This window comes from Anopheles maculipalpis, chromosome 3RL, assembly GCF_943734695.1.
Source record: "Anopheles maculipalpis chromosome 3RL, idAnoMacuDA_375_x, whole genome shotgun sequence".
Lineage (NCBI taxonomy): Eukaryota > Metazoa > Arthropoda > Insecta > Diptera > Culicidae > Anopheles > Anopheles maculipalpis.
This window is the reverse complement of record NC_064872.1, coordinates 24,137,923-24,153,895: the sequence shown is the minus strand read 5'-3', so window position 1 is coordinate 24,153,895 and position 15,973 is coordinate 24,137,923. Positions and strand designations below refer to the sequence as shown.

At 40.6% G+C, this 15,973-nt stretch overlaps 4 protein-coding genes across 5 annotated transcripts in view; 2 read left to right on the top strand and 2 right to left on the bottom strand.

Annotated features, from left to right (window-relative positions):
* Positions 1 to 15,973, top strand: part of LOC126564100 (eukaryotic translation elongation factor 2) — a 398,467-nt gene that overhangs the window by 16,052 nt on the left and 366,442 nt on the right. The gene's annotated exons all lie outside the window — the stretch shown is intronic.
* LOC126564395 (ATP-binding cassette sub-family G member 1-like) overlaps positions 1 to 15,973 on the bottom strand; it is a 440,656-nt gene that overhangs the window by 112,660 nt on the left and 312,023 nt on the right. The gene's annotated exons all lie outside the window — the stretch shown is intronic.
* Positions 1 to 15,973, bottom strand: part of LOC126565141 (cyclin-dependent kinase 1) — a 164,950-nt gene that overhangs the window by 95,969 nt on the left and 53,008 nt on the right. The window lies entirely within an intron of this gene.
* The window catches only part of LOC126564780 (stress-activated protein kinase JNK), a 38,784-nt gene that overhangs the window by 15,042 nt on the left and 7,769 nt on the right, over positions 1 to 15,973 (top strand). The window contains exons 1-2 of one of the 2 annotated variants that reach the window (XM_050221886.1): positions 7,159 to 7,232; positions 14,706 to 14,868. In XM_050221886.1, coding sequence (XP_050077843.1) covers positions 14,756 to 14,868 — 113 coding nt within the window. In that variant the 5' untranslated portion in view covers positions 7,159 to 7,232; positions 14,706 to 14,755. Of the gene's footprint in view, positions 1 to 7,158; positions 7,233 to 14,705; positions 14,869 to 15,973 lie in introns of those variants that run through there. The other variant, XM_050221887.1, reaches the window with a different exon arrangement.

Sequence of the window (15,973 nt, the reverse complement as noted above, 5' to 3'; positions counted from 1 at the left end):
GTACATTTACTGGAACAACTTTCACAAAACTCCATCCCTGTCGAAATCCGGATCGAACCACTACCGATACGCATCGAACCGTTGATAACCGTCCTTTGTTCATTAGAGGCAGAAGTCGCGATCCTTCGTGCTGGCTGCTGAAAGCGTACGACGAACGACGGCTTTTTGTGTCGTCTCGTCACGTCCCTTTCTATCCGTCAGTATTCGGTCAGCACAACGGACGTCCTGGGTCGGGCAAGGCGTTGATTGGATGAAAGTGTTTTACTTATAGCAAAAATTTAGTCTTGCATACATCATCTTTCCCGTAGCTTAGCTATGGAGCACTCGGCGATGATTCCATTTTCATACCATGCCATCGCTTTTTATGACGCCAATCCATTCTCCGCATACGTTCGTTTGCTGGCCGCTGGAATCCAAGTGAAATTTGAACGCGCAAGAAAAGGAAGGCATTCGACCATAAAAAGGATTAACAACGGCTTTGCATTTGGGAAGGTTTTTGTATTTTTGGTTTGGAAACACGGAGCTTCATAGATTAATTATCTCGAAACCAATTCTATTCGGGAACCCCGGTTCGGTTGCCCTGTGTGTCTGCGTGCAGTAGATGGAGATCATCTTGCAAACCTCCCGCAGAGTGGCTGGTAGACTAGAGCATTGAGGATTTGTAAAACCTTTTCTTCTCGGCAGGCGGACAGTGAGCCATACTGTGAGCGGTCGACTAACTCACCCAAAAAAAATAATAACAAGCGTCACTACAGCACAAAACCGTAACGAATCGGGCGGCTCAAATCAAGTATGAAGGTGTGTAGTATTAGTGGGAAAGGTACTCCGGCTATCCTTTTCATGGTTATTGTGTATTCAAATTTATCTCTGAGTAGGATTTTTTATTGGAAAGTGGCCTTAGTAAACACCAACACTGGAGTAGTTATCCTACCAGTGGATTGCAATACCATTTGTTTCCTTTTTTTTTTGTTTGTTTGGTTGAAATGGTTCGTTATCCCTTTTATTTCGCCCTAGAACGCATTCAAAAGTTCCATCAGCAAAACGGACATATACAAAAAAAGAAACAAACTCAAAAAGGGAACGAATTTCACCGCGGCCCACGCGGGTATGCTCTACTGGTGGCTGCCTAATGAAGAGCAAGTCATGACATCAATTTTGTATTACCTTCGCAACGAGCCTACAGATGCGGCTCGGTTGGACCGTTCCGAGAGAAATGTATTCAAACGCGGCTAGCGAGTTCTATCCTGTGCTGGGAAAAAGCGCAGAAATGCTGGATGCTGTTAGAGTTTTCGATCGATTTTTGTAACAGAATTTTTGGATGTCACAATGTTACAATGTTGTTGGCACTATGTGAATCATAGGATAGATCATTTTACATTCGTACCTGTACGTTGTGTGTGTGTTTGGCATGTCCTGTCAGGAAGATTATTAGTGCCTCTTCTGCCTACGTATTGAAGCAGGAACCGTTTTTATAAGACTATAGCGTTACTATAGCGGTAGTGTAGTGCTGAACGCCTAAAAGTATGCAACAGAAATAGCACACTGTCCCCCAAACTTATGCCACTCGCTATACAAAGTAATCTTATGAAAAGTTTATTTAACTGAACCACTCTCGTGTGATGTCTGGGAGCAAATTCTGGAATGCGACACAACATTCCTTTAGTTTTTATAACTCCGATTGTCCTCGAGCACACTATTCTAACAGCTTCCAACAAACTGACAAATGTGACAGGGAACAGTAAACCGACAGCAGCAGCACACACATGCACACACTCTCATTCTACCGCAGCACAGCACTGACGGGACGTCCCGTTCTTCACGTTCATGTTGTAGCGGAAGGGAGGTTTATGTTCATAAAATATTTGAAATGTTAAATTCGTTCGTGTGGTGCAAAGCAATCATGGCCGTGAGCCCGAACTAAGGGCTCTGGGAAAACATTGGCCATGGCAGTAACCTGATGTGGTGTGTTGTGAGTTGTCTCGTCATTTTACATGTTTAGAGTGTGTGTGTTTGTGTGTGTGTGTGTTGATCGAAGAAGGAAGGGAGTTTATGGGTTGGATGGAGGGAACAGGGAAATGTAAATAAGATAAATATCACCAGCAAGCATATCCTTGCGCCCAAATTGAGATATCGTTCTGGTGGCAGAACCTCGTCGATGTGTGTGTGTGTAGCTGTCCATTAAGAGACAAAACCAATGAAGCGGTGTAACTTAGAATTGATACAATCTACCATCTCTTAGGATCATTTTGGACGGACTGCTGTACGGTGATGTGCACAGGATTTTCGGAACGAATTAATGCCACCCATTCTACTGCCACAAAATGGAAAAGCGAAACAAGCAAGAATAAGACTTCTTAGAGTCATTAATTTCGATACGAATTCCATAGAATCAATTAAGGAGTGAATTAGAACCATATTATAGAAAGCATTACGGCGGTTTCTTGATGTGTGATTTTGTCTCCTAATACATGTCACTTAACTGGTTCCGGTTTTTTTATAGCATAAAAAATATGATAAAATGATAAATGCTTTACAACTTCATGGGAAGAAACGGTAGCACATATTGAGCTTCTAAAGTAAATAATTTTCCGTGTAGCACGAAAAACACCATGCGCCTCCATTGATGTCTCATGAGTATAAACTACAGAAACCGTTTTAAGATATGGAAATGTATTTTTGTTTTTTCTTCTTTAGACTCATTAATGTTTTACATAGTTTATAACCATACCTCTCTGTTGGGCATGGAAAACAGCATCCTCTCCAACAGCCGGCGGTCACAAAAGTAACAGCTTTTTCGGGCTAAAGTTTAATTAATTTTCGTGCTTTGCAAGCACGCCAAACCGGAAACTGTCACGGGTTCAGCGTGTTTTTTCTTCTTCTTTCTTGTGCGTCCTTTTGAGATACAACACCACCACCATCAGGTGTAGTAATAATTGCCATGTTTATGATGCTGATGGCTTTCTCTTGGTCTGCGATTAACGTGACCAGAACCTTGTGGCACTTTCGCTTTTTCACCGTACACCCTCACCAATTTGGCGTCTTCGTACGCAATTCCTCACCGGTAGAGCTGGGTTTGTATATTGTTTTATTGCTATACTTTTTGTTTTTGTTTTCATACTATTTTTGACCGCCAAATGGTGGCCGAACGTCAGGCAGTGTGACCCGAATCCGGTACGAGTGAGAAGCGGGCTATAAAAAGTTATGAACCAAAGCAAATTTAATCACATCGATAAAACTCGCCATCCACCACAGTTTAATGTGATCGAGGCCTGTAAGTGTTCGTCTGTGAAATAAAATCGAGACGCTTTTCTTGTTTTTGAAAGTCGTCATCATTGCTGTCTTCACAAATTTCCGGACAGGAATTATGCTTTGCGGCACAATTGTTCTGGTGCGGTTTTATGTGCAAAAGTTTTGTCTAACTAACCGTCACACTGTTTGAGTGACAGGAGACGGTGCAGTTCCTTGTGTAGTCCTCGTCTGTTCTTTTATTCACTTACATACGCACTTTATCAATAAGTGTGCTTCAATTATGATAAAAGCATTCTAAGCAGCATCCCATTAACATATTCCCTGCCGCGTCCTGCGCAGACATTACCACCAACCACGAGACTCTTGTAACGTTTTATTAAAGAAGTGTTTTTTTTTAAAGAAAATCATTACGTGCCGAAAGGGCCCATAATAAATGGATTCGTACCAGCTCCTGTCGTTTGGTGAAAACGAGCCAAACGAGGGCTGTCGATGAACTCGGGAATGAACGTGCGTGGCACCGAAAACTTCTAGGCAACCGTTCCTCCTGCGACGACAGGAGATCTTTCGCTCCTATTTATTACTAACCCTGCGTGTGTTTCTGTGTGCATTTATGTGCTTTAGGTACGAAAATCGATGAAAGCACGCGCCTCGCTCGCTTGTGTCACTAAAAATAGATCGTTACGATGCTCAGGTCCGGTGCTACCGAATGCTGACACTGCACGATGCACACATATTACCTACCAGCACATGCCAATCAATCGATTGAGATGGCGGTGAAAGGAAGCCCATTTCCTGCCCTTTTTTTAGCTATTGTTATGCTCTGCCAGTGGCATAATGCCTGCCTGGGTTTTATTTTCGTCCTCAGCCTTCAGTGGCTGCACAAATGTGTGTGATGTGTGTACATCTCGATAACGGCACACGACTCGCTATCAACAGTAACGGAGCAGCATGTTGTGGTCAAAGTCTGCGGTGTCTCTCGGTCTCCTTTACTGTTTGCAACATTTTTATGAATGTTATATTATTTTACTTTCATTTCATTTATATACTTTTGTGCCTTCTTTTCCATCCGGTTTGCATGCCGTGTTCCGATGCATCCAATTTATTTCTCGTGAGTTTTTTCCGCAGAACCACAGAACAGAAAAGAAATCTGATAAAATAAAACCAAACACACTGTAAATCGGTTAGCGTAATAAAAATTCCACCACATACACAAATAAAAGGAACAAAATCCATTCACATTGTCGAACTGCGGTTGTTTTACATATTTTCATACCTTTTTCCTTCGCAATCAATTGCTACTAGTATTACCCTTCTGCTTGGGCATACTCACATTGGCATATGGAAAAATGGCGATGTGTTTTCGTTTTTAAAAATATGCCATAAATTACCATCACACCATCGATCGTGTCCCGGTTGCTGCGCCGTTGAATTCGGTTGCGTTCGATTTGATATTCGATAGGAAAAGAGACCGAGGACAGTATTTTCATAGAGCAAATAACAACCTATGCAGAGGCAGCAAACAAGCCTGCCTGAAAATATTGCTTTCAGCTCAGTTTATCTTCCGTTTAGCTGTATCATTTTTTGGTTTCATATTTAACTGTATGTAATTGATCCGTATTTGACACTTGATTTGTTGGTGAAAATGGCTATTAGTTCGTTGACCTGTTTTACATTGCTCGTGACGTTTGGAAAAGTTAGATCGTGATCATAAATTACGTTTTTTTTGTTGTTTTTAACGCTTAGATGCTTTAGAGCATTTAGTTTTGCTTACAACATCAATAACAAATAGATCAAGATCGGGCCTGAGATTTCTAAAGTTTATTTTATTGCTGGAGAAAATTGATCTCTAGATTCGAAATAATTGTCGATTCTTTTAGTTCTTTAAAGATGGCTCAGCCATTTTATTTTATTTGAGTGTCCTTGGTTTATCCATAAAGCTATATCTGTTGCTTGGTAGATCTGGAAAGAACATGGAATAAGCTGTTTCTTACTTTAAAAATGCATTTTAAATAAACCTATTCCAAGCTGAAGATTGGATTAGTGATTGAAGTTATCAAAACATGTACACATTTTCAACTGAAATTACTATGTATTTAATTTTTGAATGCGATTGATAATTAAAAACTTCCTTTAGACAAACAAAAAATCATTCTTATCATTCAATTAGCTAACTTATCATATCTCTTCTGAGCTCTGGAATTCACTGCTAAAAGAATCTGCCATTCTGATTATTCATTTAATTTTAGTACATAATATAAAGGTCGTGATGTTATGAAAAAGACTAAACATCGCTTTTTCAATGATGTAATGATGCACTGAAGAACTCGACAAATTCGACTTTTACAAAATGTTGATCCAGATAATGGAATTGTACAATGTCTTGTTAGTTTCAAGTGTTTCAAACGGAATCTTACATTCAGTTAGGGGAAATTTTGCAACATTAATGAACGTGAATTTTCCGCTTAGTTTTTGGTGCATTCCTGTTAAACCGGCAAAATGAATAGTCTCATCTAGTGGTGTATTCAGTGGTACATAGGCATGTATTTACCTGTCTATATTAGTGATGAACGGGTCGGAGCCATCCGTAAGCGAACATTCTGAATCGTATTACCAATCCCAACAGCAAAGCATATGCGGGTTCGGCTCGTTGGTTCGTGGCGATCAGCGGGTGTAATGGTTCATCGGGATGATCTGCTGCCCGTACTGGTCGATCCGAATTTATTGCACTTACGTGTTGAACTCGATTCCTATAAGAATTAATCTGACTTCAGTTCGATTCGTTAAAAAAAGGCGTATAATCTTTCACTAGTTTATATGACTTCGATTGAGTAACATACAATGTTCTTTTGGAACGATAACCCCGAGAGGATGTATTCTAGCATTTTCTTGACTTGATTGTACCAGTCAATTTCGATCATCGTGCTGATGATCAGAATTGATTACTTTACAAAGATTATTATCGGTTGTCTTAGCAAAGTAAAGCATCATAGGCATTTTTATTCATTAGGATTTAGCTTGTGGACACCGTTCAAAATAGTCTTTATTAGTCCTGTCCTTGAACTAAAATGGATAGAACTCAAAAAATGCTTTGCTATCTTACAGTTGTTTTACTTAAATTCTTGATTTATTATTTCATTTATTTTTAAATAAGTAATTATGACGGTACCATGCCATATTGTCAACACCACTTGTGATGACTAAATCATATAAACATAATAATAAGGCGTCTCTCGTTCATCTTTGCCTGATGCTGGGCATAGTCGGGACTTTGATTTATTTTTGGCTTAGCGACCTTTTAAGTCACGCCGGCCGTCGTATGGCTTACTTGACTTCCCGATACCACGTAGTTGGATAGTCAGTCCTCACTACGCGGAGACGGTGCGGATGGGATCTAAACCCCGGTCCTGCCGTTTGAAGACCGACGCTGCTGTCGCCTACGTCCCGTTGGTTGACTTATTTTTCCAGGCCGGTGGCCGCCCGGACTTTGATTTATTATTTATTATAATTTTTACCATGACAATACGGCGCAAGCCGTTATGCTTAAAATAAATAAAATGATTTTTACCATTCACTTCAGAGAGGTACCCTTTCTTACCATCCTGTTAAGCCATCTACACCTACCCAAACCCGGTTTATACTGTGAAGCACAGTGAGGTGCATAAAAGAACAGCAAAGGATTACCATTTACAATTTAGGTCCTCCCTTTTTTGTTTCACTTTCAGTAAGCGCACTTTTTACTTCACAAAAATACCCTTGGTGAACGGTCAGGAATTAAATTACCATTTCCAGTGCTAGAAGAATTGTAGTGTTATTGTGTTAATACTATATTTCACTGCCCGTTCTCATAGTATGTGTGTGTGTGTTTGCGTGCTAACTTTCTTTGTTTTTCTTCTTCTCTTTCTTCTTGGGCAGGTGTTAACAAAAAAAGACGGCCGCCATAGTGTTGACATCTTCCGTACTATGATGGGATCTTCTGCATTATGGTAAGTGATGCTACCATATTTCGCATTTTCCCCGAATTCCCCTTGCAGCCCTACTTAACCTCCTGTCGGTCCTTTTAGTTATCAAAAAACACCCCATCATCAGGGTGGTGGTGGTTTCAGCATTATTGCTGATGGATGAAGAAAGAAGGATGATTTAGTGATGAAATGTGTATGAATTGTTAGCCTTGTTTTGTGTTTGTTACATTTTTTTTTATTCCTTTTTCCCTGTCCAAACATACTGCAACGTGTCAGAATCAGAAGTCTTCTGTTCGAGCGCAGTGATAAATCTTTCCCCGGTGACCTGGCCGAATATTTTCACATTTCTCGCGCGCATCCAGCGATGACGTGCGTTTCTTCGGTGCTTTTGGAAAGCGCGTGACCGCAACGAGAACAAATGTGTGTGAGTACGTTGCACTGTGTTGGTAGAAAAGCTTTATTTTTGTGTTATTTTAGAAAAGGAAAGCTTGGAATTTGGTGTTTTAATGAAAGATGATGGAAGATAAGCTTATGCAGGATTATGCTGGTATGTGGCAATTGTCTTAGACAACAACGTGCTGGTGACGATCAAAAACCACGTCTTTAATGTGCATATGTGTTTGCTGTGTGTTGCAAACGGAAGACCAGAATACGCTTGAAAATAAAAGGAGTGTAAAGAGATCTGCGGCGCCAGTATGCTTCGGAAAACGCTTCACACTCACACACGAGAATGAATACAAGGCAGTAGAACCCTGATGATGAGGTTGTCGGAGGGCAATAATAAACAGGACGGGGACGTATCGTGCCTGTGTGCTTTCGGAGCTGGTACTTTGTTATTTTTGGACCACAGCCAAACAGTGAAACGTGGCCAAATGGGGCGAACAGCAGCGTTCAAATAGGGTCATTAGATTGTGCAACGAAACTGGAGTCCTTTTGTTTTCCGGCAAATGGGAGAGAAGCATACTGCGACAACGAACAGCCGCTGCCACCATTTTGCCATTTGCCTCAGTCACAGTGCAGACAGCGTGACTCCAGCGGGTTGACCGAACATAATCATCATCATCATCGTCAGCAGCTTCATCATCAATCGGGTGTAAAAGTCCTACCAGCAGCAGCTACTGGTCGGCAATCTTTTACAGTCCTTTTCGAACGTTTTCTATTTTTGGAAAACCAATCTCCGAATCCATTTTTTTTTTCGGACCAACTACTGAGCAAACGAAACATTTCGTTGGGATGGATTTTAGCACTGTTTCAGAAAAGAAAATCCTTTTCAAACAGCGGCTCCTGCACATCTTGCTTACTTTGCACCAAGTTCCCTTTTTTGCTTCTTTGTCTTGGGAAGTCCATACGCACTCCTAGCTTTCAGGGAGGTTTTTTCTCCTTTGGTGCTCAGGACCTGTTCTCGCAAAACTATTGAGCGACTGGACTGTGAAGATCTTCGACGCTCTAGTGCCCGCTGTGCCACACTAGGAAGAGTTCGAGTTCATTGTCACATAAAGACTTCACACCAAGGAATAGCGCACAGAGAAAAGGGTTTTAAGGTCATCGGGGGTTTTCTTTCTTGAGTGTACGCTCCCAGCAGGAATTTAATTTACATTTCTTTCACCAAACGCTTTTCCTTCGGTTCTCCGGCTACATGGGAGCCTGGGCTGGCGAGGTATGCAAATTTGTGTGCAAAAAGATTTATACGTGACGTTAGAATAGGAACATACTTTCCCAGGAACTTTACGCTCCTAACCATCAACAATAGAGAGATGGTTTGATGCTGCTGTGAAGATTTGCAAATGAACTAGCTGGAAGAATGATTTCATTCATTTAAGTTCACGTTTTAATAAAACAATCCAAAGGATAATGTCATTACTCTTTCGCTGAGTTTTCGGTCCAACCCTAGCAATATTTTAAAAGCACTTGTCCCAGAAACAGCAACTCCAACCAATACCATTTTATCCTCCAGTTTCCTAGTGGAGAAAGTTAGCGCTACTGAATAATTAATTGTTCACGTCTAAATAACCACACAAAACACTCTCGACAGCAGCAGCTCGCAGTCGAGATCACGCGTTACTACTGCACAACCGACGGGCAATGAATCATTAAGTTGTGCACATTTTCCACCCGGCTTAATTTGCTGCAGATGTTCTGTAGCCTCGGGAGGCAAAGCTTTTCGGTGGAAGCAGCTGTGTGAAATGAAAGTAGTTTTTCCTAATGATGGAGAAAGAGAAGCTCACCGGATGTTCCAATTGGCAATTTCGGGTGGACAGGACAATCACCAATGTATCCGCAGAGGACCACGAATGCCTCGGGTACTTGGAACGCTCATTAAATGGCGATCCGTCAATCGATGGGGCCAGCGTTGCCATTTTGCTGTGTGATCTTGATCGAACAATCAGATCGAATCCAAAAAAAAAAAGGAAAATCAGAACATCATACTGTGTTTGAGTTTGCTCTTCGTTTAATCCTCACCGATGCGAGATTGAAGCAAAACTGTTTGGAGCACCACACATAAGCACCGCAGGAGTGTTTATTATTTCCTCAATCAATCATTTTTAATGAGCACACACACACACACCCACATCCCCAGCGATGCGAGAGGATGAGAAAAACCCTCGGACGACGAAACGCACTTCAATATAATCAACATATCACTGGGCGGTGGTGCCAATTGGTTGACGAACCCCCCCTCGGTGTGTGGGGTAGGCAGGCCAGGCAAAATCGTTCTGGAAGTAAACCGGGATTGATGTGGAAATGGAATTCATTTATTCATGAACACGTTGTAGTGCGCCATGAGCGACTACTACTACTACTGTTGACATTGCGTACAAACGGAGCGGTCACAATCAAACAGCGGGTGATGGTGGTGGTGGTGGATCACCCACAGGGAATTCGAAAGATGGGACAATTCCAATCAGAGCCTCAAATTGTGTATACTTTCGCCCGCTTGTTCGGTACATTAACTTTCGACGTAAAAAGGATAAGCCCACCTATTTGCTGTTACAGTAAACCACCGGAAGCGAATCGAACATGTTGCGACCGTACAAGTAATTCGTTCTGGTTTTTTTTTATTTTTGTTTTTTATGCATAATAAAAGACCAACAAGTTAAGGGTGGCTATCACTTCTATGTGAAAGGTACATACTGTCGTGTCAATACTGCAGGGCTTTGTTGTGGATGTGTTGCATCAATTCTCAGTTATGTACACACGTTTTAGGTACTTTTTAACGTATCGTTTTTTATGATTTTATTCACAATCATTTATGTTTTACACGTGTATGTTTTTCTCGAAAAACTGTACAAAATTGTGTGGCAAGAGTGTGCTAGAACTAGCCAAAAATATTTGTTGTGTTTATTTTTTCGTTTATAATCTTGAAATAAGTTTTAAATATGATCAAAGCTAATTTGTTCTTTAAATTGTCAACTTAAAGGGATTTCGATCTGTAGCAGATGTATTAGTTTTCCAAAAATAAATAGGAAAATGATCTTTTTTGCTTACAAATACTTGTAAGCGTTTATTATTTTTTTCATAAACCGATGTTGCATGTAATTTTGCACAAATTTTAACGTTTTTTATCACTTATTTAGCTGAAACCATGTAAAATTATCATTTTAACGTAGCAATCAAACCCATAATAGAATTTTGAATGCTTTTTTTTTAAATGAGCAATGGTTTTCTACGAAGTTTAGTTCACCATGTACGCTGCACAAATAACTCAAAATAAACACCCTCGGCATCTATGACCAATCGATCCAAGGTATCCGCTTCCGGAACCTGCATCAAGCCCGGACTACCATAGCCCTGGGTAGGGCCACAAAAAAAGGGCCTAATTTTTTACCCTAATTCTGTTTTTGAGTTGCAGGACGTTCGGTTGGTGTCCCTTTCAACCATGCCCCACACGAATTAGCACACCGGGTTTAGGGCCGGAGAGCTGGGAGGCCAAACATTGGGGATGGTAAAGTTGTAGAAATTGTCTTTAAGTCATTTTTGCGATTTGGCGGCCGTATGACAAGGTTCCGAATCTTGTTGCCACACATACGGCCATTTTAACCAGGGCTAACCAATTAACCAGTGCTTGGCGACCGTGTCCAGCAGCTTCACATAGGCGTCCGTGTTCAGCCTCAGGAACTCCTCGAAGAAATGTCAAAGAACTTGTCTTGATCCTTCCGTTGTACAACAGCCTCAAAATGTCTGTTGCTGGTTTCAACCTGCTTGCTAATATCCTTCAACGTGTTTAATGCAAACTGCGCCGCCGTCTTGATATCCCGATTTGCGTGTCCTGCGCGGATCATCATGCTACACGTGATCCACTTCCATAGTCCCGGCCTTTTTCACTTATTAAGTTCACTTTCAAAATTCAAATTGTTTCAAATTGTTCTTGTTTTTGTATAGCATTTAATTATTATTGCTTAGCATTCAATATGTTTCAAGAGTTTTTATTTATTTATAATTAATTATGACGATCCAGTGCCGTATTGTCGTTTGAAGAGTTTTTCTTGAAATTATTTTATTTAAATTATAGTCTTCAAAATTGATTGCTTTCCTTTACTTCAATTTGAAAGCAAGTGAAGTAAAGGAAAGTTGTAGGAAAAGTTAATAGATTTTATCGTAGTAATGTTGTCTCTCGTATCGCATAAATTGCTGCGTTTAATTTTTTTTTTTGCTAATGAAATGGTCGAAAAATTGTGTGCATCTACTAAAAAACGTTTTATAAGTTGCTTATTTTCGACTTACTTTTGAAGGATTTTTTCTCATATTTTGCGTTTTGTCATTTCAATTATTAGGATTGTAATTCTGTCCTATGTGTTACTTTGAAAAGTTGTTTAACTAATTCGTATTTTACCTGTGTTTTTAGAAATCCGGTTTAGCTTATCTGGGGGATTTTGTCTCTTAAATTGCATAAATGTGGCGTGCCTACAGTGCTTTGATTCAGATGTTTACATCCGCGTGTTTCTGAAAACCTTCCTCGTTTGCTTAATATTCGTGCTATAAATTTCAATGAAATAACGTTTGAATTTTTTCTCAAATTTATTATTGAGTATTTGCTTCATAAGGGTTTGCCCCTTATGACTTTTGACATATTAAATCTATCAAGGGCTAGAACAAGGATTTTCATCTTTAAAGTTACTTGGTACAATTCGTCTGTGTAATTGGAAGCTCTTTTCCTCCGTATGCCTGACAAAGTTCGAAACTGGGCCAAAAGTTCACGATGATATCTAACTCGTTGTTCGCTACTCACTTTGACTGCTGCTGCTGCTGGTACCTTTCAGCAGTTTGATTTCATTCGCTCAGCTTTTTCGGTAACAAATGGATTCGAAATCATGTGATCGCTTTTCACCAATTTTACCCATGGAACCAATGAAGCCCTCCAGTTCGCAAAAATAAGCCCCGTGCCGAAGATCCTTTACAGCCATCGCAAGCACACAATGTTGTGGGTGCGCGAAAAACTGTCTTCAAGGGAAGGAGCAGAAGAGGAAGAAGGGGTGCTTTTCGACGTGGTTTGCACATAGCTAGCGATCACACTTTTCGTTCGTCAGCCGAGTTTTACCTTCATGCGTCATCACTGCGAGCTTCACTTTTGCATTGAATTTTCTCAATGAGATTTTTCCCTTACGGGCAATCTCCCTTTCCGCAGATACGAAAAATGGTCGTATTTAGCTTGCAGGTATGACTGACGTTGGAGAAAGCAAGAAAAGAAAAGCTCTTGCAACTGGGCTAAGGCAAATTTGAACAATTGTGTGTACGCGCGAGTGCGAACAAGTAATTTGGTTTTCTGCCGGCAGCACTTACATTAAAGACAGCAAACGAAATAAGTGATTGGAAGCGTTTGGTCGGCGGATGTTTTGTTGTGTACTTATTTTTCTGTATTTCCTGGGAAGAAATAACTTTTGGCGAAACTTCGCGCTCAGAAGTTTGGCATACCACCACCGACACACCATGAGAACAGTTGAAATGAAATAAAGAAACGACAAATTTGTGCCAATCAGTAAGCAGGAAAGCGTTTTCGGTTTGCTGCAGCATTTAATTAATCGAATGTAATAATTGTTGCAACGATTCCGGCGTTTGGGTGTTTCATGTTTTTTTTCCCCGAGGAAAAACTCGCGCGAAACATAATTATTTGGCACGATGGAGACGCCTGGTACTTTATGCCGTTTTATTCCAAGAATCGGTTTCTCTGCTGCACGTTCTTACCCTGCTACAAAGCACCAGCCTCAATTATGTAGAGTCCTTTCTATACCTTCTTCTTGTGACTTACCACAACACTTCTAGGGGCGTATTCTTTTCAGGAACAATGTAACGAAACGGTTAAGAAATGGGAACTGGGCTTCACATGAAAGCAGTCGTGCGCGCTAAAGCTCGCTGATGCTGATGGTGGTGTACAAACGAATACAATTTTCTTTTGATGTTGCTTGCATCGGTACCCAGTCTTACCTTGAATGTTCTTCCCACCGTTGAATGGCATTAGCTGTAGATTGCACAATAAACCGTACCGAAGCACAAATACGATTGTGGATGGAATTTTTATTAGAAGAAGATTAAATTCCTATTGCATTCAGCGTTATGAGAGTTGAACGATCTCCACCTGAGAGGGTAGTGGTTTGTGCACTTTTAATGTGAGTTTTATTAGGTCTAGAACGAAGTATGAAGCTATGTTTGTGCGCTCTAGGGCAGTATTTGTAAATAATCTTGATGCCATCGTAGCTAGAAAGGGATTTCATTAATACAAGCTCTTTCGATAGAGAATGTGAGGGCAGTTTCTTTTAAGCTGCATGTCTAAAACATTTTTATAATTCTTATAGTCTTAACTGACATACACATCTCCATAAAAATATTCCAGGAAGAGCACTTAAAAGTTCCAATAACATGAAAAGTTTAGTGCGTGCCCCCTAGGTGCAATCGTATAAAATTTCCAAAACAATCCTTTCTTGGTACGATTTGCTTCAAACTCGTTGTCTATGCGCCTATATGTGTGTGTACGTACGTTGCTCAATCTTTCTCAATCTAGAAACGAGTAAAGTTTCGGCCAAAAGGCCATAGCAAAATGGGTTTTTCTAAAAGGTTAAGAATAGCGTTCGGGGCGAATTTCTTCTCCCTTAGTAACGGTATTGGTATTGTACTTGTAGATTCACAAAAATAAAGCATAAAAAACGCACCAAAAGCACTTGGTGTAGAATTTCGGAATGAACTTTTGCTTCATCTTTGGACGAATAGCGCCCCGTTCGGTCCTTTAACGATGCCGGGCGAACGAACAATTACCATTATTGTTGATGGTGCTTGTGCTAGTACATTATGAAGGAAGAAGCAAAAAGAAAATAGAACGAATGTGAAATGCAATAAAACGAAGAGGAAAAATTGGTTGCTTTTTTTACGATATAGATTTAAATATAACGCTGCTCTGTTTTCATTTTAGTGTTTTACATGTTTTAGTAGATTTCTAACAACTTTTAAATGAAAATCATTACTTGATCACTTATCTACGTTCTCCTCAATCTCTGTCCTTCTTTACAGACAATAAAAACAATTAAAGAACAAGTGAGAAATAACTTCGGGGCCTCAACATGAGCTCACGTCACGCCTTCTACACCGTCGAGGTGGGCGACACCAAGTTTACCATTCTAAAGCGATACCAAAACCTGAAACCGATCGGATCCGGTGCTCAAGGCATTGTATGGTAAGTATTGAGGGAATACTGATCGATCTGGGGGGGGGGGGGGGGGATCAACAGCCCGTCGAGTACAACCATTACTACGAGTATTTCCTGCTGTTATTATAAGTGTATCGCTTCCCGCTTTGGACATAGTTTTGTAATTAAACACCACCATTGGGGGTGCTGGGGCACCAACAAATGTTCAAAAAACTTTTACAACGATTTTCGATTATACGCATCCAGCTTTTCTTGCAAGCTGCAGAAATAGAAGCAACCCGAGAGTTTAAAACAATATTCAAGTTCTATACTTACCAACCTGAGAGCAACCTGCCAGTATGTAATGTGCAACAAACCGCCCCATGAGTCGATTTTCCAATTCCAAAAAGTCAACTTCAGCGGAAAACCCAAGCTTCCAGCAGCTTTAACACACGTTTCCATGTTGCTATTGTGATGTTGCTGCTGTTTGCTACTTGCTGCCTTTGCTTCCACTACTGCCGTTTGCGTGATGGTTGCTGGTTGGGCGAGAATATGTTTGCACTCCCCAACCCAAACAGCATCATGTTGTGTAGTGTGTTGCCGTGATGAATAAAGCAGCAGCTTCACGATGCTGATTTTTCCCGCTCGAAGCCCGCCCCGTGTGCTAGTTTTGGAGACGGCTAAGGGTGCAAAGGGCGAAACAATTTTCAATTATGCAGAAAGTTCAAACCCACAGGCAAATTTCTATCCGCGTGTATGTGCGATTCGATGCCAGTGGAAAAGACGAGCCCTTTTTTACCGGAGAATTGGGGATTGAATATTTCACCCCAAAAGAAAAAAAAGGCGAATACACTCGCTATTGAAGCAACATACGTTTTCCTGTCCATTGCAAGAGGTATTGTAACTTCTGTATGCTGGTGCAGTTGAAATACTTCTCAATCCACATTGCTTTTGCTGTTTCATTTTACTTCTAGTATTGAAGTTTTTTTTATTTCATTTTCCAAAAGATTTGCCACAAAACAGGTCACAAACGCGATGGGGAAAGTGATGACGGGTAGGAAATTTGGAATGGAAAATCGAAACGAAAAGCATTCACTTTAATTGTTTGATTGTTTTCGGGAATGTATCGAGCTTTAATATTTAATCAAAAAGT